Consider the following 27,358-nt stretch of genomic DNA (forward strand, 5'->3'; position numbering starts at 1 on the left):
CCGTTTGGAGCACTCTACTCATACATCTAGCACCCGTTAAAGGCAAGACTACACTGGCGATGTCTAGGGCCTCGTAGCTGTCCAATCTGCAGATTTGTATTCCGTGCTCCGCGATTATATATTCTCTCCTTAACAGCTCTCAGAGCGGATTTAACAGCTGCGCTGAGTTGTCGCATTGGTAACTTGCCAGGACGACGCCCACTAGTTAATCTTACAGACGCATAGCTGGCTGTTCTTGTGATGGAATCGAGGAATCGAGATGTTTTGTGAAAGCTTTTTGGTTTTGGCCTGAGTTCAGCTAGGCTCGGGAGTTCCACTCGGCTCCACTGAACTGCGGTCTGATGCGCGATGCCATAGGCGGTTGGCCCGTCTCGAAAGGAGTTTCAGTGTCTCCTGGGTTTCATCCAAAGGATAACTTCACAAGCCGAACGAGAGTGCCTTGACTAGTACACAGCAATTGCGACGTGCCTGTGAAATAGAGTGGGCGTTTAGATTCGGTATTGCAAGCTCTGAATCATAGGTGGTGTCAGATCCCACAACCGACAACCAACGCCTCCAAACTCCCTTGGGTCCCTCTCAACGAATAAATACAAAGCTATGTCTATACCGAGCGCAGATTCCTCGCCGTCGTCCTAATATTCACTTATCCAACTTTTCCTCGCGCCCTTAACTTGTCAATATGTCCATCTCTCCAGTCTTCCCCGGCCGGGAATCGCGGGCCTACTGGTTCGAATACCTCACTCTGGACCTCTTCATCCGAGTCCTCAACAAGACCTTCCTTCACCCGTTCATCGCCTGGCTCATCCCTCTCTGCCTGCGTGCCCAGGCAACTCCCTACTCCCATCCCTCATTCATAATCACGTCCGCATACGCGACTGTCCTCACCCTAGTCGTCGGCCTTGTCCTGTTGAATAAGCGCATCGCATATGGGCCGCCGCGGGAGGTTGATCTTGAAGAGGAGGTAGTGGTGGTTACTGGAGGAGCTAGCGGAGTAGGACTACTGATTGCCCAGATTTATGGGATGCGAGGAGTCAGTGTTGCTGTGCTGGATGTCAAAGAGCTGGATAAGCAGAGTGGTGTTGGATTTGAGGAGATGTCCAGCGTGGAATACTACCAGTGTGATGTTGGCGATAGAGCTCAGGTGGAAGATGTAGCTAGGAAGATAGAAGATGATGTACGTTCCTCAATCAATTCACATTTCATTCACAATCCTCCTTGTCCATTTCTCGATTTGACCCTAAGCTGCCCGAGTACAGGCTGGTAGTCTCTGTGCGTCAAGCTAATCTAATTTATACGAAGCTCGGAACTCCAACGATTCTAATCAATTGCGTGGCTGCACCTATCAACGGGCTTCCACTCCTTAATATATCCCAAAAAGCAATCCAGCAAACCATCCATGCGAACCTCGGCTCCTTTTTCCATACCTTGCAAATATTCCTCCCTAGAATGATGGCCTCTCCCACAGGCGGGACCATAGTTACCGTTAGCTCCGTCCTCAGTTACCTCACTGCGGCCGGCTTGTCAGATTACACAGCGACCAAAGCAGCTATCAGCGCGGCCCACAAGACGTTGGAGGCGGAACTCCGTCAATCGGGGGCGAGCGAGAGAGTCAAGATGTTACTTGTCGAAACCGGACAAATAGCAACACAGCTGTTCCAACGAGTCGAAACCCCAAACAAGTTTTTCGCGCCCGTCCTGGAGCCCGTGCAAGTTGCTCGAGAAATCGTGTCAGTGGTTGATACTGGAAATGGTGGTGTGCTCAGGATGCCCGCGTTTGCCTCGTTTGTGAGTTGTTATGCGGTGTTGCCGGCTTCCATTCAGAAATTCGCCAGATATCTCAGCGGGATCGATAGAGCAATGCAAAGGGCGGGCTATTCGGCAGATCACGAAATGGAGTCTTTAAAACGCTCGAAATTCGATTGAAAATAGTAGTGAAAGTTGGTATATGCTGGGTTGACTTGTAATAATTTGCCTGAGAATTGGTACGGGCCAATATCCACAATGATGGGATACCTAAAATGGCCTTTCGGGGGGGCGGCAGCATCCTTCAAACTGCTGTTTGCGTGTGGATAATATTTTCGAATGAAACAGATGAGTTAGAAACGGAAAGCCCAAGCTATGATATGAGCATATTTTTGGAACCGCTTCTCAAGCCCAAGACATGAAAGAACAACCCGGGGAACCACCTTTTTGGAGTTGTGCTTTTTCTTCGAATAGATGTAGTGGGTATCATCGTGATTTTGTTTAAAGTGTGATCATTTTTCCGTAGCCAGGACCATCTTCTCTCTCTCACTCCGTCGGGCAGGTAGCGAACCCTTTTTGCTGTTCTTCCTAATATTCTCCTCCCTTCTCTTGATAGCGTTAATTTCCTCATTTTTGATCTCGCCAGCTTTCTTGACAGCCTTTGGCAGACGTCTATGACGTTTGATACGACGAATCTCAGGCATATGTGCATATCTACGCTTAAGAGCCTCGTCATATTGGAGTTTTTGACGCTCACGAGCGCTTTTGATTCCACTCCGGGACGATGCTTCTGCGCGCCAGAGGCGAATATTACCATCATCAGACCCAGAAAGAATGTATTTGTTATCCGGAGTGAATTTGGCCGAGAAAACCCTGCAGTTTTAACGTGAGCAAAGTGGGCATATAACCATGTTTACTATTCATAAAATGAGAGCCGTACCTCTGCATTCGTTTTGTATGGTATATATCCCGAGAATGTCCGCGAGAACGATTCCATAGTCGAACCGTACGGTCATAGGACGCGGTGACAAGTTCCTCGCCAGTTGGACTAAACTCAACATCCATCACAGCTGCAACATGGTCCTTAAGAACATTCAAAGCACGGTCCATCTTCCGCATGTCAAAGATATAGGCGTTATGATCCTCGTTAGCCACAGCGAAATTAAACGCTTCCATTGGATTCCAAGCGATAGCATTTGAAGCCAAAGTAAGAACGACCTTCGTAAGAGGAGAGGATGTTCGTAGATCGTACATTATTATAGATCGGTCGGTAGCTGTCGATGCTAGGAGAGAAGTTTCCGTCCGGTTAAATGCGAGTGAAGTGATAGTATCAACACTACTGGGCCAGTGAAGCGTTTGAGATGGCGTAGAAGACGGCCGAGAGAGGTCATATATAGATATCACTGACGACGAAGCAGCGAATGAGGGATGAGTTTCGTGATGGGAAACGGCAGTAAAAGCTCCGTGCCCCAGGTACGTCGCCAACGGAGGACTCTCAGAGGCCGAATTATAAGGATCAAATAGCTTGATGGTTTTATCGGCGGCGCATGATAGTAGCTTCCTATCCGATGTCCAGCACATTCCTTTGACAATGTTCTCATGAGCCTGAGCCTGCCAAATCTCCTCGCGGCTCGTCAAGTCCCATACTTTTACCACGCCGTCACCACTTCCGCTTGCAAAGCGTTCTAAGGAACTTGGGTCCTTTGCCAAAGAATATACACCATCAACATGGCCCCCTCCAAGCTGGGCAATAAAAGGAGCGGCAAACATGCGCTCTAGTTTGGTAGCATTGAGAGCTCTTGTGTATTCTCTTGCTCTTTCGAATGGATGCTGTGCCGGATCGAGGTTGCGAGCGAGCCTAGTAGCTCCTGTTCCGGGCGTCTGCTGCGACGCAGCAGACCGTGAAAGAGCCTTTATTTTCTAAAGCAAGAGTCAGTATTGACATCTTCGACTACTGGGATACCAGACTTGCTTACCATCGTGCGTTGTGTCCTGGACCTCTCCCTGTCGCTGGGGAAGAAATTATTTTAGATTTGCTGAGCTGCGCAGCGAGAAGGTCAGCTTCCCGGCGCAATATTGTTCCGGCTAAGCTTGGTTGGCTCCAGGTCTGGATCTCAGCAAGCAACATCACAGCGAGCTCACTTGCTTCAACCGCCAACATACAACAACGCACACTCCTTCGAAATTTCCTTTCTATACTTCTTCCATTACGGTCTATTTCTCGCGTGCGAATATCCTGATAACGCTACACTTGATATTGGCTTGGCATGGCTCCAAACAACTCCGAGACGGCCGCTCTACTGAAAGAGGCGACTGCCTTGTCCAAAACGGATCCGTCAAAAGCAGAGACCATCTTCCAGAAAGTCCTTTCATTAGGCACGGGATCGACGGAGGCCGCGTCGAGAGACTATGAAACCGCGCTTGTTGGGCTGGGTGAACTGTATCGCGATCAGAAGAGACCCAAAGAACTTGCCGAACTGCTGAGAACCAGCCGCTCATCTTTTTCCTCATTTGCGAAGGCTAAGTCTGCGAAGCTTGGTATATATTTACTACTAGCATGGCATCTTGAGGGTTTATGTTAATTTCGTATAGTGCGACAACTCCTTGACTTTTTTGCCGCTATCCCAAATACCCTCGATATTCAGATCTCCGTTATCAAGTCATGTATAGATTGGGCGGTGTCGGAACGACGGTCTTTCCTGCGCCAGAACCTTGAGACAAGACTTGTCACAATATACATGCAAAAACAGACCTACTACGATGCGCTTACTTTGATCAATTCACTACTCCGCGAGCTCAAACGTCTCGATGATAAACTCGTGTTGGTGGAGGTGCAGCTCCTGGAGTCGCGCGTATATCACGCCCTTGGAAACCAGCCCAAAGCCCGAGCTGCCTTGACATCTGCCAGAACATCTGCAGCGTCTGTCTACACTCCACCTTTATTACAGGCCGGTCTGGACATGCAGAGCGGTATGCTTCATGCAGAGGATAAGGATTTTAATACCGCTTATTCCTACTTCATTGAGGCACTAGAGGGTTATCATTCTCTGGAGGAGGAAAGAAAAGCGACGTCTGCTTTGCAGTACATGCTTCTTTGCAAGATCATGTTGAACTCCGTGAACGATGTGAACTCCCTTTTGGCCTCGAAGCAGGCCATTCGGTATGCTGGTACTAGCTTGGAGGCCATGAAGGCAGTTGCGAAAGCGCACTCGAACCGATCCCTAGAAGAGTACGAAAGAGCATTATCAGACTATCGTTACGAACTAGGTAGCGATGTCTTTATCCGAAATCATCTACGGAGGCTTTACGACGCCATGTTGGAACAGAACTTGATTAAGGTCATTGAGCCATTCAGCAGGGTGGAGATCGACCACATCGCTAAGATGGTTGGTTTGGACACGCAGCAGGTTGAGAGAAAGCTTTCCCAGATGATCCTTGACAAGGTGATTATCGGCGTTTTGGACCAGGGGGCAGGCTGTCTGATCATATTCGATGAGACGGAGAGGGACCAGGGTTATGATGCTGCGCTCGAAACTATTGACAAACTCAGTAGCGTTGTCGATGTCCTATACACAAACCAGGCATCGCTGCTCGAGTAGTTACCGGTTCTCTTTTTGTACTCAATACCAAATGCCACACCAGAAGAATAGAGTTGTCCTCTGTAACTAGTTAGGTATTGCCCGCGACATTTTGATTAGTAATCTGAACTTAAGCGCGAAGCGATAGACGCGGTCACATGGATGGCTGCCCTAATGCGGTCTAGCGCCGTCTGGATCCCCCAGCACAACTAAGAAACTCAAAAGCGTCTCTCGTGAGCTTTGTCGGCTGGGGCTGGTTCCGCGACGAGAATCCGATTCCTTCGCAGGGCATCCACATACCTTTCGCGAGTTCACTGTAGAACGTTAGCTATTCGTGCGCCCAATTGCCGTCGTCCACGGCCGTCGCCAAGATGCACGCCCCAATGCAGCCCAACTACCGTGGTTATCCACAACCTGTTCATCATCGGCAGCCAACCACACCTCGTCGGGGTGTCCCAGTCCCTGGTTTGTAACCCCCCAGTCTGCGAAACCAAGACGAAATTTCATCTTAAAACATTGATACAGAATCATTTTTGTCCATGTACTATACTGACAACCCCCCTTGTTGCTAGGAATGATGCCAATGCAAGTCGCGCAACATAACATGCCTAACCCTCAAGTTCTCGCCGCGCAACAGCGACATGTGCCCGTACATCCAGATGCGGCGATTCGGCGGAGTCGCAAGCCAACTGATAAGACGCTTCCTGACGGTATTGAGGAGGTTGTGATCGGTGATGCAGTCCAGCAATACAAACGTATGCAAGAGGTTGAAAGAAGATTGGATTCAGCGATCATGAGAAAAAGGATCGATCTTCAGGACACAGTAAACAGGAACACGAGACGATATCGGACAATGAGGTTATGGATTTCTAACACTGTCGAACAACAACCCTGGCAGCAAGCGGAGCAGAATCCTGAAGTTCCGCCAAGAATAGGTGCTGGACGATACAGGGTGAAAATTGAGGGACGTCTCCTTGACGATGCTACTGATCCGACCGTACCCGATGAAGATGAGGAAGATATCGATATGAAGCATCTAGGAGGCGAAAAAGATCCTGATGCAATGGAAGAAGATAGCAAGCCGCAGAAAAGGGAGGAAGCAAAGCCTTCATCACCGTCCATACGGAAAAGGCTATCGCATTTCTTCAAAACGATTTCAGTGGAATTCGACAAACCTTCGTCCCCCGGTGTGGCAGATTTGGCTACAATAATCTGGAATAAACCTACATTACCACCTAGTGCTGCAGCCCTACCGCCTACTGCTGATTTCGACTCGTTGGAGTTCTCCAGGGCCGCCGAGGTCAATATTAATGGCACGATTACTATGACGCGAGACGAGAATCTGGAACGGTTTCTCCTAAGCAAGGAATTGGCATCCATCCTTGATATAGAGGAAGAGACACGTGCTGGGATCATCATCGGGCTCTGGGAATACATAAAGACTGCAGGGCTCCAGGAAAGCGAGGAAAAGCAAGCAGTGGCGTGCAATGAACGTTTAAGAGCGGTATGATTTGATCCAAACTATTACCCTAACTACCCTTCTTATCGAAGTTTTGTCTAATGCCAAATTTCTCCAGATCTTTGGAAGAGACAAGATTTACTTCCCAGCTATCCCGGAACTTATTGGACCCCACTGCACTCCCCTTCCACCGATCAAGATCCCATTCACAATCCGCGTCGACAAGGAATTCCACAGCAAGCCCATTCCAGCCATTTACGACATCCGCGTCGCCGTCGACGACCCCCTCCGCAACAAAATGCTCCAAGTAACCACCTCGCCAGACTTCCCTAATATGCTCCGGCAAGTCTCCAGCCTCGACGATCAGCTCGCTCTTGTTGTCCAGGCTCTCCACCACTCCAAGGCCAAACACTCATTCTACACCAATCTAAGTCAGGATCCCGTGAACTTCATCAAACGCTGGATCTTGAGTCAAAGGCGTGACCTGGAAACCATCCTGGGAGAATCGACGAGAGCGGGTCGTCCAGATCCTAATGCACCGGAGTTTAGGAGAGGTGGGCTGAACAGTGCATGGGATACGCCTGTGGCGAGGGAAGCTGCTCGGTATATGCTTGCTAGACCACCTCATATGGGGCGTTGAGGTGCTTAGCTGAGAAAGCTATCTGGGTTGAATGGGCTCTACATGAAAAAGGAGTTTTGTCCATCTGGGGAGTGCTTTATGTTATTATGTATGATATCTCTATATTGGGTTAGGCTCTAGCGCCTGTTTTAATACAGTATGATTTTTTCACCACCGACTCCATGATTTGACCGCCATTTTAAACTCTTAATGAAAAGGTAATATGCTATAGAATTTGTTTCATGACACCACCAGGGGCATATATACATCGTAACCCGCATTCCAATCAAACCCCCCTATATAATCATAACGAATTAGGTTTACCTACGGAGTATATCTACGGAGCATCCGGGGCATACAACAAATAAACAAGAACCAGCAGAGAGATATAGGCACCGTTCTAGCCCACCACACAGACACACCCAGATAAACTGAACCCATAACGAGCCATACATGCAATAAAAGAGCAGAGACACTCCCATCAACCCATATTCCTCTTTGCGAAGAATATTCATAAAGAGAAAAGACACCTACAACCGGGATCATCAAAACAGATACAAATTGCCCTACGCCTTCCGTCTCCTAACGCCAGGGGCCCTATTCTGAGACTCAGCGGAAGCAGTGATCCCTTGCTTCTTATCCTCAGACCCATCCTCTTCCATGCCGCCATTGATGAAGACTCTCTCCTTTTCTTCGAGCATAGCCGCAGCATCGAGGACCATGGCTTCTGCTTCCTTCTCTGTTATTGGTGAGGAAATTTCCTTCTTGGCCTTTCCGTCAGCAGCAGTTTTGAACCTCTTCGTCACAGCTTCAATCATCTTCGAGAACCAGTAGAAGTTCAGTGAGTTGAGAACCAAGTTGCTGCTTAGGTATGTAAGAACCAGCCAGAGTGGTATACCGCTTTCCTGGTGGCTGGCAAATTTGGATATTTCATTGTTGGCCTTAATGCACGACTCATCAATGCAAAGTGTAGTATTTCGGGCCTGGAAGACCATTGTATAAATGTTGAACGGTTCACGGAGAGTCGACGAAGCGCGTGTTTGGCTTAGTGCATTGAAGATATCTGCGAATACCTTGACCGACTGATAGGTTCCCCACACTAGGCGGCAGGAGAAGAATACCGAGAGGAGAACCATGCCATTGTACCATTGGGCTCTGCTACCTGTCATGTTGACTTTGTCGAAGAACCAGTGGAAGTTGAGGAACGGGCTGGAGAGCTCGTAGAGAATGAAAACCGGGCTGTAATAATTTACAAACGGCCTCTAGATGAACAGTAAGCATGAATACTAGAGAGGGAAAAAAAAAAGTTGAAGCCATAAAATCAGGACTTACGAATCCCAAGCTAAACACCCACAATGCGCTGATGGCATGAAACAATAGGCCGATGCCAAAAATCCTGACATGCAGCGTGCTGACAATCAAATCCCACAGAAAATATCCCGTTGCCATGGCCTGGATGAGCGCACAGGAGCCGGAATACCCGTACACCCTCTCAGCAGCACTCATCGACTTTCGCTCCTCATCCACAAACATGACCCAAAGAGCCACAGCGTTAATAAGCGAGCTCTGCACAAGCGAGACAACATGGACATCCCAGTTCAGCTTCGTCCGTCGCGGGAAATTCGGATATATCTTTGGGAACAACCACGACGAGAGAGCCGGTGAGATAACGGATTGGACGAACTGGTAGAAAACGAAGGCGGCAAGGACTTCATGAATATGGTATTGTAGAGAGGGCAGAGAGACGTATTCAGCGAACGGTCGGACGAGATTTTGAAGCCACTCCGGCGGAGGGGGGATAGGGTCCAACATGGCGGCTCGATCCGAACCCAGGAGGGCGACAGAGGAGAAAAGCACGCACGCAGAGTTTCAAACCAACGGCGTAAACAAGCTAAGGAACACAGGAGGCTCAACAGCAGGGACCTGGAAGATTCACCTATCCATGAACAAGAGGAATTGTCCGTCAGTCAGAGATCGTGGACTGTAGCAGACGACGGGAGGAGACGGACACAAGGTCAGGGCTGCATGGCTGCTTGCCGGTCGGAGGGTTTTGTCTGTTGGTCCACAGCCCGCAGCGACCTGAAGCGGCAGGCCCCCAAAGACACGCAGCAAGTGGTGAAGGCGGTCGCGCCTGCCGAAAAGTACTGCCAAGTGACGTCAGCCAATGAGATCACGCGTATCAGCTGACCGCCTGATAAGATTGTTGGGGAGAACGAGCCACATCTCTAGCCTGTTTGGGTCTAGTTCGCGCCCGCTGACCCACCACGGGACCCAGCGGCCTGAGCCACATGAACGAGCCAAGCCCCAGGGCCGAGGCACTCAAGCAGCGTTTGACATAAAAACGCATAGTTAGTTAGTTAGTTAGTTACTCCGTAGTTATATAAGACAGACAAAGAGCTACGACCTTGAGAGAGGGAGGGAGGAATGGTCGGTACGGCTGTGGAAAATAAATGCATTTTGCTCATTCTTATCATCAATATAGCTATCATAAGGAAATACAACTTTATGGTATCATCCAATGCAGGTCTCGGCTGCACATGAACAGATCGCTCAAACATCGCCGCTGATGCCTGCTGGTCTGATCCCATGAACAAAAAGGCAAACAAAAAGGAAATCTGCTGTCAAGAGAACGAAACATAATCAACAAAGGAAAAGCCATTGTGACCGAAAGAACACTGTCATAATCATCAAAATAAATCAACCTTGTCATTGAGCACCGCGGCACTATGTTAGGACCGATTCCTGTTCAAAATTGAATCCCTTCTCGCTCGCAGACGAAGGCATATCAGCACCAATCCCACTGTCACTGGGTTGGTTGTACACCACCAGATCGCCCCTATCCAAGTCAGTACCCCCATCTATATCGTGTTCATCCCCAAACTCAGATGGAATCGGGCTCCGCTCCTCACCATCCTCCCCGCCGACGGTTTCCTCTTCGGTATGGCTGTCGTTGTCCACGCTTCCTTCGACCAAAGTCCCATGTTCAGCGGAAACCAAGGCGTTGGTTGAACTGCAACTTGTCCTTCGGTCCGTAGACACGGTACTGCCGGCGACATACGAGAGGCTGTCGCCATAACTTGTTCTACGCTCCGTTTCAGCGTCGCTGACATCGCCAGCGGAAGTCTCATCCTCTTCCTTGACTACCTCGTTTTCCTTGTTGGCAATCGAACTTCGAGTGTCCCACGATGCCTTTCGAAAAGGAAATGTTGACTTGACTGAGTGACTTCTTTTCAAATTAGCCAACCCACCATTATTGGATTGAGGCAGCAACTGTCGGTCCTTAGTTCCACGGTTGCCTGTGACATGGCTAAGGCTCAGGATCCGTCGTCCGTTACCTGAATTGGAGGAGAGCGTAGACGCTGCGTTCGCCTTTCGTCTCTTCAAGGCTAAATTAACCCCACTACTGAGAACACCATCCTTGACGTTGCTGGCAACGCTTTTCCGGGTCGCTGTACTCGCAGAACTTGGGACACGCTTCAAGTTCGTACCATCCATGGAAGAGGGCCGACCAAGAAGTTGGCTGCGGGCATGATCCAGAACCCCTTCTACAATCCGCCGTTCAAGATCTTGCGCACGACTCTCCATGAGTTGTACTTCTTCGCGTCGGATCCGTAATGCTGTCTCCAACCCTGCCACTTCTTTGGCCAATTTGACCTGATACTTCGAAAGATCATCGTTCTCCTCCTTCAGTGACCGAACTGATTCCAAGAGGCTTTGCTTTTCTTCGTTTAGGGAAACAATTTCTGCCTCAACTTTCTCCTTCTGCGCTAACCTCTTCTCTAAAGCAATGGCTGTCTCCATGGCCTCTTTCTCCTTATTACTACGCTCCTCTGTGACAATTTTGGTCTGCGTAGCCATTATTTCACTAACCTCCCTTGCCATGCTTGTGAGTCGTTCGTGGATCTCATCAAGTTTGTCTATCCGGGCCATAGATTCGGTTGTTGCGCTCGTTTCTTTCAGTATGGTATCGAGCTTCTCATGTACTTGAGAATCGTCATATTTTTCTGGCTCAGGAGCTTCTTTTAGAAGGATAGCATCCAACTTTTCCAATACCTGAGAATCGTCATACTTCTCCGGTTCTGGAGCCTCTTTGAGAAGGAGAGTGTCGAGCTTTTCCTGCACTTGAGAGTCATCATACTTCTCCGGCACTGGGATTTCCTTAAGCAGCAGCGCATCCAGCTTTTCCTGCACCTGGGAGTCATCATACTTCTCCGGCACTGGGATTTCCTTAAGCAGCAGCGCATCCAGCTTTTCTTGCAGTTGGGAATCATCATACTTCTCCGGCTCAGGGACCTCCTTAAGCAGCAGCGCATCCAGCTTTTCTTGCAGTTGGGAATCATCATACTTCTCCGGCTCAGGGACCTCCTTAAGAAGCAGCGCGTCTAGCTTCTCGTGCAGCTGTGAATCGTCATACTTCTCGTATTCTGGTAGCTCCTTGCTAAGAAGAGTGTCGAGCTTCTCGTGAACTTTGGAATCATCGTACTTCTCCAGTTCCTCCTTGGGTTCCTCGGGAGCTGGTAGCGCTAGCTGATGGAAAAGTGGTGGGATCGCCTGTGGAATCGCAGATAGATCGGTCTTGAGTTCTTCTGTCATCCTTCGCGAGTGTTCATAATGCTGACCGACTATTGCTAATATATCTTTAACGGAGTTGAGGATTTCGGGATGCGAATCCGCGAGGTGACGTTCTAGCCGGTCTGTCGCAGCGACAGCCTTCTCGAATTGGCCTTTCAGATCCTCGTGCTGCATCTTGACATCGGTATGCATCTCATCAACTTTCAGAAACGACTGATCGACCCGTTCAAAGAACGTTTTTGCGTCGTCGCTCATTCTGTCGCAAGCTTCAGAGAGTGTATCACCCATACCGCCGATAACCATCTTGATATCCTCTGCAAGGCTCCTGGTGCTAGTCAAGGTCTCGAAAGACTGCACATCTCTCTCTTCGACGGCCACAAACTTAGACTCCAGAGCACTTTGAGCGTCTTCGTACTTCGCAATGACCTCGTTGAATTTCTCATCAATTCTTGCTCCCAGATCTGACAGAATAGCGTCTCGACCTTCTTCCTGCCTAGACAATAACTCCGAATGCTTTTCCTCTGTCTCCATCTTTGCAGCCTCGCGATCACCATGAGAACGCTCAAATTCGCGATTTACAAGATCAGACAGCTCTTTAATGGTCTCCGCTTTTGCCAGATTCTCTGCCGCATCATTGAAACTCAAAACCATGGTTTTAAGGTCATTGAGGCTTTCATCACTTTCTGAAAGCTTCTCCTTGATTTCGTCCCGAAGTCCACTTATCAAAGCTTTGGCATCTTCGATCTTTTCCGCAAGGCCACCATGTTCTATTTTGCGAGCCTCGAAAGCTTGTGCTGTAAGTTCGGTCTCAACCTCCATTTTCTCCTTGAACTCATTAACCAAGGTTGTGAGAAGGCCAAGGTCATCCTTGGTTGGCATCGTCTGAACATCGGGGAGAACAAACTCATCGAGTTGGGATTTGATTTCGAAGATTAAAGTTTCCACATTCCGGAAGTCTTCTTTGACGATTTTTTCTGGGTCTTCCTCTAGGTCCTTAGATGCGGCAGCCTTAAGGTCCTCAACGGCTGCCCACACGTCCTTGAGCACCGTCTCCAGATTCGCAACTTCATTTTTCGTCGGCCCTTCTGTCTCCACATGAGCGACAAAGCCAGTTATCAGGTCCTTCAATTCCTTTGTCAAGACTTCAAGCCCTTCAACCCGCTCAGCAGTGACAAAACTGGCATTAGTCGAAGTTGATAACTCATCGAGCCGCGCTTTTATGCTGTCAACCAGCAACCCAACAGCTTCAACATCTTCTTTCATTGCTGCCCCCTCCAACGGGTTCTCGCGAGAGCTCAGCTCAGAAACCAAGCTTTGAATTTCCTTGATTGCATCTACCATTTCCACTAGATCTTCCTTCTTTGTGATGTTTGGATCAATCTCTGGAATTTCGGGTACTGGTTCAATTGACTCGACCTTGATTTGCAGCTGAGTAACTAGGACCTTTAAGCTCTCGATGTCGGCGCCAATAGACGACTCGCTTGCCAGCATCAATTCTTTACCGCGGGCTACGTTCGTCTCGTCTGCCTCTTTTTGGAAATCCCGAAGCCGCTCAATCTCGGTTTTGACGCTAGCAAGCCCATCTCTGAGTATATTCAGCAGTTCGTCGTTAACACTCGTGTCCGGAGCTTTGTTTAAAATCTTGTCCATATCGGACCGTAGGACATCAACACCATCATGGAACGCGTCAAGAAGTTCGCTGGTGTTTGACAGCACGCTCTCGTTATCTTTCTTGCGATTATACTCATCAAGAAGTATCTCGAAACTTTCCTTGAAGGCCGATATAATCTCATCTTTCTCTGTTGTCGGATTCGACTTCACAATGGCCATGCTCAAGGTCTCGCGGAGTTGCGTAAACTCCTCCTTGATCATATCCGACACCTCAGAATTGTTTTTCTTGAATTGGTCATTTTCTGTGATGTCTCGGATCGCATCGAGAATTTCGTCCTTCTCACTCGAGATATTGCTCCGAATAAGGAGGTTGCTCAGTGTCTGGCGTAGATGCTCGAACTCCTTTTCCATTGCATCTAAGAGTTCGACGGTGTCGGTAGGCCGGTTCTGGGAAGATTCCGAAATCGTTTTCTCAATGTCTGCCTGTAGAAGCCTAAACCCCTCTTTTACGGTGTCGATTATCTCGTCTTTGCCGGTCACGTCGGCGGCCCGGTCGACGTAAGACTCGACTTCTCCTCGCAAGACTTCAAGGCCACCCTTGATGGCATCAAGAACCTGCTCCGTATCTCTGCCGTTGGCAGAAGAGTATTCCTTGAATTCATCTTTGATCTCAGCAACAACTTCATGGAAATGATCCATTACTTGACCGCCGAAGGTGTCGCTGAGAGAGTTGGAGGCGTCTTGAAAGCCAGCTCGAACAGCCTCGAAAACTTCTTCACTTTTGATTTCCGGCTCCTTAGGCGCTGGCTCGTGGTTTTCGAATCCTTCCCTAACAGCGCTCAAGACATCATCACGAGACAGAGCTTCTCTTTCGAAAACTGCTGGAGGAATTGGCCACTCAAAGCTCTCCAAGCATTCGCGCACTGCGTTTACGAGATCATCCCGAATTGAGGAGACGTCTGGTTCAACACGCGGGGGATTGAAGCTTTGTAGTCCTTGAGTGATCGCGTCAACAACTTGCTCGTAGGTTGCTCCTGGCTCGAAGTCATCCTTCTTCGGTTGATATTCCTTCAGCCCTTCTGCCAAACACTCCAGAATTTCTTCTCGTTCAAGGCCAAAGTTTTGAAGCTCAATTTCCGGCTTGTAAGTTTCCCATGCTTCTCGCACGGCTTCAAGGATTTCTTCCCTCTCAATTCCAGGCTTTGCCGGTTGCGGAGGGGGCTGATTAGCCAGGGGACTTTCTTCCAGAGCCTTCTGCAATGTCAAATAGATCTCTTCGCTGTCCAGATTGCAGCGCACTGGGGGCGGCGCTGCTTGACTCTGGCTTTCGTGAATCAATCGTTCCATTTGCTGTCGTAATTCAAGTAGTCCGCCCTCAACGATTTGTTGAATTTCTTCTTGGCTTGGAGGGACAGGTTTATTTTCGTCCGAACCTCGTCGTGCTTCAGCTTCCTCGAGCTTTCGAGCGATTTCCCTACCCATTCCTAAAACCTCTCCACGGAGTTCGCGAACAAGTGCTTTGACCTCGTTTGTTATCCCTCCGCCTTCACTTACGCTGGCTTTCACTCGCTTGAGGATGCTAAGGACATCCTCCGTTATAGCGTTGGATGGCATAGGCGAGCCATCTCTATCTGCCACATTCGCCAACTGATCCGATCCTTCCATTGACGCGTCAATCCCAGTGTTATCACCCAGCGCTCTCGACTTTATAAGGGCGCGGCTATTTGAGCTCTCCTTGACCACGTTAAGGATCTCTTCCAGCATTTTGAGCATTGGGCCATCGGTGTTTTTATCTCCTGAGTTAGACTTCATGCCCTCGACGAGTTGTAAGAGTTGTTCTTGCCCTTCTTTCGTCGCCATTTCTCTCAAAACCTTTTCGAGGAGCGCGATACTTGCAGATCCGTCCGTGGAAATGGCTGGTGATCCTGTCAGCTCCCTTTCCATAGCCGCAGCAAAGCTACTTGGACTAGGCATGCGCGGTAGGGAATAACTCTTTCTCGAGCTTGGAGACGAGTCTCTATTGTCGATCATGTAAGAGCTTGTATTAGGATGTACGGATGACCGAGAATTGTTTTCCGCTTCAAAGATTTTCGAGGACAGATTTGAGGCCAGCTCCTTCAGGCTCTTTCGAATATCCTCGTCCCGTGCATTCGTTGCGGCCTTCAGGCTGACAAGGTCGGTAGCATTATCCTTGCTTCGGCGACTTAACTGGGCCATTTCCTGCTGCAAAGAGGTCGCAATGCTAGTCAAGCTGATGATTTGCGCAGAGAGAGCTTCAATACTCTGAGGCTGCTGCTTCGAAGGGGTATTTGCGCTGGTGGTGAGAGCCGACTGCGGCAGATCAATGTCGATAGGCACTTGCATATTTTGCAGCGCAAGCATGGTAGCAGAAGGGGGAGTGTTTTCTCCGAGAATGGGCTTCGACAAGTATCGGCTCGACGGTCGATGAGTTGGAGATTCACGCCCAGATGGAGTGGAAGTGCTTGATCGAGTTTGTTTCTTCTCTGGAGTTCTATTTTCCGGCTCATAAACACTGGCACGATGCGCCTTCTCTGGTGATCTCCTTTCGAGGTAAGAAGCAAATTCTCGGCTATTTGTCGTTGCATTTTGGAATGACTGCATGCGCTTGTGATATTGGCCCTTGATAAGAGACTTTTCTGGAGAAGGCTTAAGCGGCATTGGATTGACCGTGTATGCACTTGGAGTGTTATCATAGCTTTTCTCTACAAGTGCAGCAGCAGCAGCCTGTATAGTCGCGGAAGCATTTGCTCTTGTTTTGGGACTGCCAGAGCCTGGATTCAATGGCAACGGTGGAGGCGCTCTGTCGGGGTCGGCGCTATCCCACCTGCAGTTTGCCCATCAGTCTCAATTGATCCCGCTACTATAGAGCAAGAAAAGCTACGAGGTAGCTAAGAATCGAACTTCACATACATTGGGATATGAGGACGGCCTGTTTCGGAGATCGAGTGGTGGTGACGATGATGATGACCTTTGAGCACCAGCTCGCGGTCTGAATAGCCCTCTCGTTCGTTGGAGGCCATTGCTAAACTGTGTAGATGAAAAAGGGCAAAAAACGTCGCAAATGTACAATTACTCAAAGGACTTCGTTAATCATTAAAAACAAGAACATAAAAAACCAAATAACGCCAGCGATTATGATCACGCAGCTATCATGACAAGAGAATAGCAATGGCAGAGGATGGAGGGTGGAAGATGGAGGTTGATGTATGCAGCCGAGAAGAGCTAGTTATGGGCAGGAAGCGGAAGGAAGGAAGTAACAAAGGGTGGACCATGCAGTAAACAATCACACAGGCGCAAAACACAATCGCCGCAGGACGCAAAAGCCGCTGGCCAGAGAACAACGCCTGCGACTCGCCCGGAGCTTTTTTGGGCAGCTGCGACTGACATGGCAACTGCCAACTGCATGGCAACAAGCCGTCATTGGGCGTTGCAGGTAAACAAACAGGGATACGGCGGCGCTTTTCCTCAGTTGCCAGAGCGATGGGCTTGTTGAGTGGCTGGCCAGGGCACGCGGCGCTAGTCCTGATGGAGAAACTATCCTAATAAAGCTAGGCGTGGTTCTCGATAAGCGGGCCAATCAGCAGTCGGCACACAACCAAACCGCCCCAAATCTCACACTGTCGTTCACCCGAATTTTGTCAGTGGTCGACCCTCAACAGGCGTGCGGAAAAGTCGACAAGTTCACGCTCTCTCAACCAAACGCCATCCAGAGCTTGCCGGTCGGACCTTTTGAAAAATGAAGTGTACGTTGATTTTTATCCCCTCCGCCATAGGCTTGGACTGTGTCCTCGGGCGATGCTGACTTGAGGCGCATTCTAGTCATGAAGGTTGGCCGTGTGGCCATCATCACCAGAGGGCGATATGCCGGAAAGAAGGTACGATACGATTTTTCGTCGCATTGAAGTTGCCAACGAGGAATTTGTTGTTTTTTGCCCCGAGCGCGGCGTCAATTAGGGGAGAAGTTAGAAATCAAAGAATCGAAGAAATTAGCCGGAGCGATATACAGATTTGGAACTCTTTGGATTTGGAGAATGGGCGGGAAAGAGGGAGGAGAGCAGAAACCACAAAAAGGGACAACATCGAAGCTGACGATATGCATTTTTTGCGCACCTTTTCCAGGTCGTGATCATCCAGCCATACGACGCCGGTTCCAAAGCCCACCCTTTCCCATATGCCCTCGTTGCCGGTATTGAGCGCTACCCATCCAAGGTCACCAAGAGAATGGGTGCCAAAAAGGTCGCCAAGCGCAGCAAGGTCAAGCCATTCATCAAGACCGTCAACTACAACCACCTGATGCCCACCCGCTACACACTTGAATTGGAGGGATTGAAGGGTGTCGTCACAAACGATACATTCAAGGAGGTGTCACAACGGGAAGAGGCTAAGAAGACAGTGAAGAAGGCTCTGGAGGACCGCTACACAAGCGGCAAGAACAGATGGTTCTTTACTCCTTTGCGTACGTCTTATCTTCCCATCTGTTTGGCTCCTCATGTCTCCTGGCATTGGGACCCCGCAGATTTTAATCGCCCGGTTCACTGACAACATCTGGTAGGATTCTAAATGCGTTTTCTCGTTTCATTTTCTAATGGGATGGTTCTGGTTGCTATGAAACCTTTGCGTCTTTTATGCATAGATACGCCATAGCGAAGAGGGAGTAAAACAAAATGGAATCCATGCATATCAGGCAATGGCTTGATGAACTTACACAAAATCCAATTTGTGCACCACTTTTCGAGGGATGAAGCGCTGGGATTAGGACTCAAAAAAAGGATTCCGGTTACCTGTCACAAAAAATGGAATCGCCATGTTGACAGTTCCCGGTTGTATGTATTCTTTGGACAACAGCTATCCTCAATCCCCGTGGAGATTGGATATCAATAAGTATCCATTGAACTCCCCTTACCAGCTAAGTTCATCAGGCCAACTGGTCGCAAACCTCGTTAAATCGGACCTTCCCTTCCGTTGATGCATCATCAAAGCTCAATATCACGACATGCACAGCTCATTCCCCCAAATTAGCACCCGGTTCTCGTATGATACCGAATACTACCAAAATTAGACAAAAAGAAGCCCGCCAGCGGCCCACTTCTCGCATTTCTGAAGTAACTCTTGCATTACGGATTCCACCTTTCTTCCAATTTAGCAACATATTACCCTTATCAATCAGGCTGATATCCAGGGTTGATAGTCCACAAGCAACCCCTTAGACGCAACGGGGTGGGGACCAGTGCGGATCACCACATTATCACATGAATTCTCTTGCTACACGTGAATGGATAGATAGCAAGCAACGATGTGAGGACGGAGATAGTGTCAGCCAGAAAAGAAGCCATGTAGATACCAAAATACGTTGTAGCGATCCTATTTCTTGTAGTAGTTATCCGATTTGCTTATCGAACCATCCTTGCACGCGATTGATGCTTGATACAACTCTCTCTTCAGCTGCTTCAGAGACTGATGAGCAATCATGCAATTAATCGCAATCTCAACCTTCTCTTGCGCGGAAGGCTAGCTATAGTTTGTCACCGTTATCTACCCCTTGTTGATTCCTTCCATCGCGGATTACACAATAGCGAACATCGTCTTTAGCGGATACCATACATGCACATGTAATGTATGTGCATACAAGGCACGCAGGACGGAGGACCCTTAGTCAAAATCACAACAACGTGTGATCGACACTCAAATCGCATCCTCTGCAGGTCAAGCAGAGTAAGTCAGGACGCCGTCCAAGCTCGGATAACCTAGCATCTTCGTCCACTTCCATCGCAACAGGCGGTTCCGAGTCCCGGTCTAGCCCAAGAGGACCACAATGCAATATGGATTCAAAATGGGAAGCCAGAAGCCTGATAGGTGCGTGGTTCGTCGTTGGCACTGTGTGTACCCTGAGGATGCACGTACGTTGGAGCACATCTGAATAATAAGTGCAAGGTAGGTGGCTATTTTAACCCCCCCGCCCAAACGACATCCCCGACACCATGTTCCGCTCTTCGAACGACGAGTGTGGCCATGGCACCCATTGGCCCATCAACGGTCGTATTCCTGGAGGGTTTTGCTACTCGCTAGAATCAACTATATTCCACCAGGGATCACGGCTTCTAGCCCATTCCTCCGCTTTTGCAAACCGAACTGTTATTTCAGGAGTTAATGAGAGCAACGCTATCTGTCTCAAGAACGGCCAATGATGAAAGTAGACAGGAGGGAAAGCTGAAAATTGACAGGGTCAAATCGCCTGTCTATACGTAATGAAGTGGTTTGTCCAATTGTCTCCAAGAAGCTCTAGAGCGAACGGCAACGACGACTACCATGGCATACCCTCCTCCACCTCTCCTCTTCTCCAGGCTTTTCTCCAAACTCAAATTTTGCTCGAAGCTACGGGCAGTGGAGTATCGGCAAGGAAGAAGCGTTGGAAGAGTATCTGGCAGATCGGTGAAAACTGCTGTTTATAGACCAGTGGGATACATTAATAACCCCCGGAATTCCACATCAGATTCCACGGCAGGACGAGAAATGGCGGAACACCGACGGCCCTGCTGTGTGGCAGTTGAACTATATGAGGCAATCGCCAAGGGGTCTAAAATCATATCCCTCTTGTTTCTGCGGTCTCGCATCACCTGGTGTTTTCTAGCAAAAGCTCTCTCTCTCTCTCTGTCTCTCTGGGATAAAAAGTGGAAAGCGTTGGATACATATCTACCCTGGGGATCCAGTAACACATAATCCTTTCAACCGTCAATTCGGAAAGTCAACAGGCTTATTAGCCGGGGTAGCTCTATACTCCGGTTCATAATCCACTAGATTGAGATAGGAGATAGCGGAATATGCAAAGATGGTGTAATAGAGCCATAGCTGTCCATCCCCGCAAGATATTATACGCAGGTATCTTCAGCAGACAGCGGTGAGAGTAGTATCTTCCCGGTACATCCGTACCCCATGACTGGCATGGGTATCCTGCCAATCTTTCTGAGTGTATCTTCCAATCCCGATAAACGTGGCCCCGGGCAACGAAGCAAACTCGTTTTGGGTAACCAGAGAAGCAATGGGAAACTTGATAGAACGGCCTCCGTTGCCCTGTCAGGGGAAGCAGAGACGTGGAGGGGGGCGTAGGAGTTAACGCACATCCAACATACTGCATAGCAAGAGAGAGAGAGAGAGAGAGCTGTGGCCACGCCAAATGACAAATTAAGCCGCAGAGCTCGAGCCACAGGGTTTTGCGCCGTATGTCCAAGTCCCGCTTACGTCATCCACATTCACATGCCAGGCCGTCCCGCTTGGCGTTGAGCCTCCCAAGCTTTTCCTGAAAGAGGGCGGGAAATGAATCAGCGTGGATGGATGGCTTGAGCGAGTCAGTACGCAAGGTCTTGAGCAATCGGCGGCCCAGAGCCAGCCGCTGCCCAGTGGCATCGGATGCTCGCTGGCATATGCATGGATTGCATCATCCAGCTCGATAACGCGGTCGAGAGTTTTCCCTCTCCCAACGAGCCGCATGTACCTAGTCAACCCAGTGACTTTCACATGCCAACAACCGCACGCTCTCAGTGGCTAGGCCCAGGGGATCGCCAAGGATCGTTGCTCGTCCCGTCGCCATGATTCGCTCTCGAAGCACTCCCACGGTCTCGAAGCAGCAGCAAAAAGCAGGGCTCTGGATTGTCCACAGAGTTTCAGCGAGCGGAGGGGGGTGTGGAAGCTTTGCAATTACACGCCCATCGCTCCCGATATCATGGATACATCCCGACCTTGCTGCTGCTAGGCGAGAGCTGCCGAACCTAGCCTGCCTCTCCCGACAACCTTTTTCGCCGCCGCCCTGTTTCGTAGATAAGCTCGTCCTATATATGTAGTCCCTGTTCCCATCCGCTCTCCTGCTCCTTTTCATCGTCCATCCCTCGTGCTCAATCCGTCGATCTGTACTCTGATCACCCCGTGCTAGAGCAGACAAAGAGACTCTTCCTGTCCGAAATCATCATCGCCTCTCCAGTCTGCTTCCTGACACCTCGATCCAGTCGAACCTATCTTGTACACTCACTCTCTACCTTTTTCATCCCATGCCACACGCAGAAAAAGACGTCATGGGCGAGCCAGTTGTCAACGGAGATCACCCTCAATCCCAATTCATCAACGTACGTAAATCCCATCCCACCCCATAAGGCCCGAAAAAGCATTCTTACTGACTCCCGTCTCCAGCACCTCGCCTCATATCCCTTCGTCTCCGGATCCCTCGAGAACATAAAGGCCAATCCCTACGGCCAGAAATCGCTCGAGCTCGCCGACCAAGGCTACTCCCAGTTCGCCAAACCTTTCCTCCCCTACCTCGCCAAACCGTACGGCTACGTAGCCCCGTACGTCTCCAAAGCCGACGAGCTCGGAAACGAGGGCCTCAACCGCATGGACAGCACCATCCCCGCCGTCATCCACGCCTCGGAGAATATCAAAGAGACCATCAGAGGATACGTCTCTGCCCCTTTCCGCCTTGCGGAGGACGGGAAGGGCTACGTTCTCGAGACCTATTCGTCTGAGCGAAATGCGGTCGGAGACGGTTCCTTCTCGCGCAGCAAAGCTGCTGTTTCAACTGGCCTAAGGCTCACCGCGGATTCCTGCCTGTGGCTTCGGGGATACCTGATCCCTGAAGCGAAAATCAACGAGGCCGCGAGGAACGGAAAGCCTCGTCGAAACGGCGAGAAGGCCAAGCCTGCCAAAAGTTGATTGACCATGGCGTCTTCACATATCTACATTCCTGGCTTTGTACTTCGTCGTCCTCGCTGTCTGGGTTGGATTTATTTAGAACTTCATGGTCTAGATTGCAAAATCTGAGTGTACTGGGATCTGGTCTGTATTCTTTTTTTCTTTTTTCTTTTTTAGCTGGTTTGAGTTTTGCAGTCGCTTCTTGTCTCCGGTTAGTTATCTGGGCTGGGTTCCTTTTTTTTTCTTTTTCTTTCTTTTTTCTTTTTTTGGAGTGCAAGAAAAAAAAAGTCATCGAAACATATCATCCCATCTTCAATCCGTTCGTTCTTCTTTCATCTTTCAACAGTTATCGCCCTTCCTAGTCGAGAACCCCTTTCCCGCCTCTCCCCTATCAGTATGTATGTACTATACAACTCCCCTGGGCGGCTTAAATTGGTATCCAATTCTAATTCATTTCGTTCAATTGTCCCTGTTTCTAAACTCCACAGCCATTACAATCATTTTGCTCGTGTGAAAAAAAAAAAAAAAAAAATTTTAAAATAGATAAATGTTGATATCACTTCGAGTCAGCATGTGATAGTGGGGCTGATGATCTCATGGCGTCCGGGCAGTAAGCCCACACGCCAAAGCACGGAATCAAAAAAGCTCTCACCATCAACTCTTGGCCCTAAAATCGCAGAGCTTGATGATTTAGGGGAGAGAGAAACCAACAAAAGGGATGGAAAGAAAAAAAAAAAAAATGAGAGCAAAGTATAAGTACATATATGGAGTAAAATCAAAAGAGTACACTGTAGTTACAGAGAACAGAGTAAACAATAACAATGTGTCATTCCTTTCTTATCTCAGCTGCAGGTGCATTTAATTACAGGTTACACAGAGAGGGGGATGGAGAGTATGCATGTTGTGTGCGGAGTAGTCAATACAACAACAAGAAAAAGCCACGGGACAAAATGCACAGGGCAAAACGTAAAAAAAGTTTCCTTCCCTGCACCTTATCAGTAATGGGCCTTTCCTTAGTACATTTTCATATCCCGGAAGATCTACCAGACTAGGTGTAAGCTTTGTAATTGAGAGCTGGGGTTTGCATGATGCAGAAATGTTTGGGTCACAAGAAGGTCCCTAACTTGTTTGACGGGCATTGAGCTTGTACCTAGGTAAAAGAGCAAATACGGTAGCGACCTTGTATGCTCCGTACCTGGCTTGATACCTGCGAGTTAATCACGGGGAAATGGGAACAAAAGGGAGGGGCCGTAGGCCGATTCCCCAGAGCAATGGGGAGCTGTCAGTTAAACGAAAATATGAGGGAAAAAAAAAGGTCACCTTTCCACCAGCTTAAGCGATGCATTCAAAATATTTGCTATCATGAGCTGCACACAAGCGCAACTTATACCGAGCTTCAAGCGAAAAGACCAGATGTCCAAAAATAGAATCTGAGACAGACTTTTGCCACGGTTCATCCATGGCTTTTTAACCTGTTGTTCCAGGAAAGGTATATGAGACCAATGGGCCTTTCTCTCGGTTCCATCCGGGACTAGGTACGGGTTAGAAATCATATGACAAAGCATCGTGTTAGCCTTTGATGATACGGTGAAACATGAGAGCATCGCATAAAGGGTTCCTTCCTGCGCCGCCGATTACTCTCCATGAACACCGTAATCCGAACCCAAGGTCCTCAACTTCGCTTCACACGAAGCAAAGGGAGATGGAATCATTGCCATGCTGCGGCGCAAGGCTATCAAGGATATCCACCTGTAGATGTTAGCAAGGAAGATAAGCAAGGCGCAATTATTATACTTCGATAGGATGCACGAGACCACAACAACAAGCCTCGACATTCAAAAGCTTCGTTCCAGGTGGCGTGGTGTAATTTGATAGACAGACATGGAGCGAGGCCCCAAGAAGTTCCTCATCATCGGAGCCCGATAAATTCCCCTCCATGCTTCTATTTAGCTGGGTAGGTTGAAACGGGTGAAGCCCGACGGCCGAAGTCCAAGGTCCACCGATTATTCGGAAACCCTGTTCCCAGTGCTTTGATGCGATGCATCGGGCTATACAGCGCGAGCTCTCCAACTTCTCTTCAACACGATCGTGAGCCGTCATCCTCCCTTTAGCCTTGGAACAAAGTTTCCGAAAATCGGCAATGGCGGAGGGGCGGTGCAAGGCAGTCTATGACTTTTCGAATATTCGATGCTTCTTCTCCCAAAGTTGACGAGTAAGGGTCCAGATAGAAGGTGTTATGGCCCGGGGGTTCAGGCGCTTCGACGAAGCACAGCCACTTTGTGAAGGAGACGTGCGGAGTCAAGGCATCCTGCTGGGAGGATTCGTTGAGGGGGTCAGTGAGCGATCTCTCTCACAAGACATGATTAGCAGTTCAAACCGGCGACGCAAGAATAATGAGCTGGTCGTAGAGTAGAAGTAAGTTCAAGTAAACCAGGGATTTTGAGAGCAACGACACGGATAGAGGCGGGAGAGCAGCCAGGGAAGCGAGATGGTTCGTTTCACAAGGCGGCGGAAGAGCCAAGCGGCTGTGGAGAACTGGCATGGCTGACAGTTTCGCTTCCCCAGACCCCCTCTCCCAACCTTTTAAGGCTTCACGCGATCGGTGGTTGTTTGTCAAGCTCGATTTTGTCGCAGCTCTCTGCGCATATATTTTACGAGTATCCCGCTCTTTCTGCCCTCCGCATACGTATTTCAACCGGATACGCGTTTCTTGGGTCCATAGCAAGGTTCCGACCCCCAACCCTCTATTTTTTGTATACTTATCCAATTTAGCTAGTTAGCCCTTTGTTCGTTCCATTCATCTTCTTCGACCAACAGCAATCCAAATTATCTACCCCCCATTTCACATTATTCATTAAATAATAATTTACAGTCGCGTTGCACTGTCGATATGGATATGGAAAATATAAATTTCGGCCCCCAGAGCAACAGTAAAGCTCCAGCTGCGAGTCAGGAGCCTTCGCATGCCGCGCTCAAGGCTGGCGCCCAACCCGGCAGCGCTGGGGGTGAAATCATCACTGTCCAGCCCGCTCGTCTCGAGGATCTCCAGCCAAGCTACGCTCAGATCTTGAACCATCCCACCCAGAGCGCTGCGGGCCACGGATGGTATGCCGCACTTAGTAAGTGTTCCTGATGCATATACGCGCGCCAGAGCGCCCCAGCTACCGTGACTTACCTGCTCTGTTCTCCCTCAGTTCACGGCCTTGGTGAATTTCTCGGCTGTCTCGGTGCCATTCCGTGCTGCTTGTGCTGCCCCAACCCCTTCAGGCCCGTGGACCAAGGACAGGTCGGCCTGGTAACCAAATTCGGTCGTTTCGAACGCGCCGTCGATCCGGGTCTCGTCAAAGTCAACGTCCTCAGCGAGAAATTGAAGACAATCGACGTCAAAATCCAAATTGTTGAGGTCCCGCGCCAGGTTTGCATGACCAAGGATAATGTCACCTTGCATCTGACGTCTGTCCTCTATTACCATGTCGTCTCTCCGCACAAGGCCGCCTTCGGCGTCGCGAACGTCCGCCAGGCCCTCATCGAACGAACTCAGACTACCCTGCGACAGGTGGTTGGTGCTCGTGTCCTGCAGGATGTTATTGAGCGTCGGGAGGAAATTGCCCAGTCTATTCGGGAAATTATCGATGACGTGGCCACCGATTGGGGTGTTAAGGTTGAATCCATGCTCATCAAGGATCTCATCTTCAGCGATGAGCTGCAGGAATCTCTGTCCATGGCCGCTCAGTCCAAGCGCATCGGTGAGAGTAAGGTCATTGCTGCCCGTGCCGAAGTCGAGGCCGCCAAGGTACGCCCCCTTTCTTTCTTTCTTTATTTCTTTTTTTCCTTTTTTTTTTTTTTTTTTTCTTTCCTACGTCGTGTTTGAATCTATTTCTCTACCTCCAATCTAGAAACTTTGGCACTAACACGTTGCCGTTAGCTCATGAGAGCCGCCGCCGATATCTTATCCTCTGCTCCTGCTATGCAAATCCGCTATTTGGAGACCATGCAGCAGATGGCCAAGACCTCCAACTCTAAGGTCATCTTCCTGCCGGCCCCAAATCAAACCATGGCACAGATTCAGGATTCCCTCAACGAGGCTGAGAGGACTGGTGAAGGCCCAAGCCATTATAGCAACCCATTTGATACCCAGACAAACGATGGGTTTCAGCAAGCCATGAACGCCCGAGTTGTTGAGCATATCTAAACAAATTCGTCTTTTCCCCTCCCACCCAGGCGCTGTAGTTGCAGAATAATACCTTAATTGTTTGCGATACCCTCCCCGATGCTTTTGCGGTACTCTAATTTTATTCTTTGTGTATACTTCACAGAATGTTGTCTACCTATGTCCAACGTTCGTGATGGTGTTGGCAACTTTCAATAATTATCTTCTCTGATGGACTCTTTTGCTAGGCTGTGGGGAACAGAGCATGTTGCCTTAATTCATAATGTAAATAGGGAAGCACATGACTATATTAATGACTTTGGTAGAAGGATACTTAATGGAATCAGTCCATCTACACAATCTTCCAAGAGATATGCTATTATGTGAGGGCCAGGTTACGGAGTAATGACCAGGCCCCCGCGCGCTCTGCTCCGTAGCATCCAGTCACCCACAGCACCTAAGCAGCATGTTGCCAGCCAAGGCGTCCGACAGGTTTCCGTGCTTGCAAATAGCCCTGAGCTTCATGCTTTGGCACGGTCACCTAGGTCTTCATCTCTCTTTTAACAATTACAAGTCACAAACCGGCAACAGTGACCCAACCTTTCCAAGTCCGATCCCAAGCTCAAGTTAGGAGAGACTGTCTTATGCAATGATGAATCATTTCAAGCGGATGATGATCCAGATCTTCAGGAGGCCCTAGAAGTCACTGCTCTTTTGCAGCAGTATACTAAGCAGGGATCTAACTCAGCAAGCAATAGCATCTACACTGCTCTATCTGGCGCCTTGAGGAATGAGAAGGCTTTTTGAGGTCGCTTTGTGTGTGTAGTGGCGCAGCTCAACAATGGGGTTGCTGTGAAGCTTGGCCCTAATATATCGCTAACACAGACATCACGGTTCATATTCAAACCCATTCAGCAGATATTCCAGTT

General features: G+C 49.2%; 11 protein-coding genes across 11 annotated transcripts; 7 read left to right on the plus strand and 4 right to left on the minus strand.

Moving 5' to 3' along the window:
• Nucleotides 1-413: 413 nt before the first annotated feature.
• Nucleotides 414-2,614, plus strand: CIMG_03512 (short chain dehydrogenase/reductase). Its single transcript, XM_001244070.2, has 2 exons — nt 414-1,174; nt 1,300-2,614. Exons 1-2 carry the CDS (start codon nt 680-682, stop codon nt 1,921-1,923), a joined length of 1,119 nt encoding a protein of 372 aa, XP_001244071.1. The 5' UTR covers nt 414-679; the 3' UTR covers nt 1,924-2,614.
• Nucleotides 1,263-3,737, minus strand: CIMG_03513 (U3 small nucleolar RNA associated protein). The gene is made up of 3 exons (XM_001244071.2): nt 3,720-3,737; nt 2,684-3,663; nt 1,263-2,616 (listed from the first exon to the last, which is right to left on the minus strand). Exons 1-3 carry the CDS (start codon nt 3,720-3,722, stop codon nt 2,256-2,258), a joined length of 1,344 nt encoding a protein of 447 aa, XP_001244072.1. The 5' UTR covers nt 3,723-3,737; the 3' UTR covers nt 1,263-2,255.
• A 147-nt stretch (nt 3,738-3,884) lies between these two features.
• Nucleotides 3,885-5,411, plus strand: CIMG_03514 (26S proteasome non-ATPase regulatory subunit 11). Its single transcript, XM_001244072.2, has 2 exons — nt 3,885-4,281; nt 4,336-5,411. The coding sequence occupies exons 1-2, from the start codon at nt 4,011-4,013 to the stop codon at nt 5,340-5,342; spliced, it is 1,278 nt and encodes a 425-aa protein (XP_001244073.1). The 5' UTR covers nt 3,885-4,010; the 3' UTR covers nt 5,343-5,411.
• Nucleotides 5,412-5,625: 214 nt separating this feature from the next.
• On the plus strand, nt 5,626-7,443 carry CIMG_03515 (SWI-SNF complex subunit). The gene is made up of 3 exons (XM_001244073.2): nt 5,626-5,786; nt 5,894-6,825; nt 6,899-7,443. The coding sequence occupies exons 1-3, from the start codon at nt 5,693-5,695 to the stop codon at nt 7,418-7,420; spliced, it is 1,548 nt and encodes a 515-aa protein (XP_001244074.1). The 5' UTR covers nt 5,626-5,692; the 3' UTR covers nt 7,421-7,443.
• Nucleotides 7,444-7,614: 171 nt separating this feature from the next.
• Nucleotides 7,615-9,488, minus strand: CIMG_03516 (uncharacterized protein). Its single transcript, XM_001244074.2, has 2 exons — nt 8,732-9,488; nt 7,615-8,661 (listed from the first exon to the last, which is right to left on the minus strand). The coding sequence occupies exons 1-2, from the start codon at nt 9,209-9,211 to the stop codon at nt 7,966-7,968; spliced, it is 1,176 nt and encodes a 391-aa protein (XP_001244075.1). The 5' UTR covers nt 9,212-9,488; the 3' UTR covers nt 7,615-7,965.
• A 343-nt stretch (nt 9,489-9,831) lies between these two features.
• On the minus strand, nt 9,832-16,836 carry CIMG_03517 (uncharacterized protein). The gene is made up of 2 exons (XM_001244075.2): nt 16,514-16,836; nt 9,832-16,427 (listed from the first exon to the last, which is right to left on the minus strand). Exons 1-2 carry the CDS (start codon nt 16,621-16,623, stop codon nt 10,124-10,126), a joined length of 6,414 nt encoding a protein of 2,137 aa, XP_001244076.1. The 5' UTR covers nt 16,624-16,836; the 3' UTR covers nt 9,832-10,123.
• Nucleotides 16,837-17,233: 397 nt separating this feature from the next.
• Nucleotides 17,234-18,625, plus strand: CIMG_11138 (60S ribosomal protein L27-B). The gene is made up of 4 exons (XM_012358253.1): nt 17,234-17,346; nt 17,423-17,478; nt 17,723-18,059; nt 18,156-18,625. Exons 1-4 carry the CDS (start codon nt 17,340-17,342, stop codon nt 18,161-18,163), a joined length of 408 nt encoding a protein of 135 aa, XP_012213676.1. The 5' UTR covers nt 17,234-17,339; the 3' UTR covers nt 18,164-18,625.
• Nucleotides 18,362-20,443, plus strand: CIMG_13717 (uncharacterized protein). Its single transcript, XM_004446301.1, has 2 exons — nt 18,362-19,456; nt 19,539-20,443. Exon 2 carries the CDS (start codon nt 19,910-19,912, stop codon nt 20,318-20,320), a length of 411 nt encoding a protein of 136 aa, XP_004446358.1. The 5' UTR covers nt 18,362-19,456; nt 19,539-19,909; the 3' UTR covers nt 20,321-20,443.
• Nucleotides 20,444-21,482: 1,039 nt separating this feature from the next.
• Nucleotides 21,483-22,744, plus strand: CIMG_03520 (pathogenesis associated protein Cap20). The gene is made up of 2 exons (XM_001244078.2): nt 21,483-21,717; nt 21,782-22,744. Exons 1-2 carry the CDS (start codon nt 21,643-21,645, stop codon nt 22,298-22,300), a joined length of 594 nt encoding a protein of 197 aa, XP_001244079.2. The 5' UTR covers nt 21,483-21,642; the 3' UTR covers nt 22,301-22,744.
• Nucleotides 22,745-23,595: 851 nt separating this feature from the next.
• CIMG_03521 (uncharacterized protein) lies at nt 23,596-24,114 on the minus strand (the record flags this gene model as incomplete). The annotated part of the gene is made up of 3 exons (XM_001244079.1): nt 23,596-23,810; nt 23,943-24,028; nt 24,074-24,114. The coding sequence occupies 3 exons, from the start codon at nt 24,112-24,114 to the stop codon at nt 23,596-23,598; spliced, it is 342 nt and encodes a 113-aa protein (XP_001244080.1).
• Nucleotides 24,115-24,897: 783 nt separating this feature from the next.
• On the plus strand, nt 24,898-26,697 carry CIMG_03522 (stomatin family protein). Its single transcript, XM_001244080.2, has 3 exons — nt 24,898-25,398; nt 25,474-26,072; nt 26,205-26,697. Exons 1-3 carry the CDS (start codon nt 25,170-25,172, stop codon nt 26,469-26,471), a joined length of 1,095 nt encoding a protein of 364 aa, XP_001244081.1. The 5' UTR covers nt 24,898-25,169; the 3' UTR covers nt 26,472-26,697.
• Nucleotides 26,698-27,358: the final 661 nt, after the last annotated feature.

The sequence above is a fragment of the Coccidioides immitis genome, assembly GCF_000149335.2.
Source record: "Coccidioides immitis RS genomic scaffold supercont3.6, whole genome shotgun sequence".
In the NCBI taxonomy this organism is placed as follows: domain Eukaryota; kingdom Fungi; phylum Ascomycota; class Eurotiomycetes; order Onygenales; family Onygenaceae; genus Coccidioides; species Coccidioides immitis.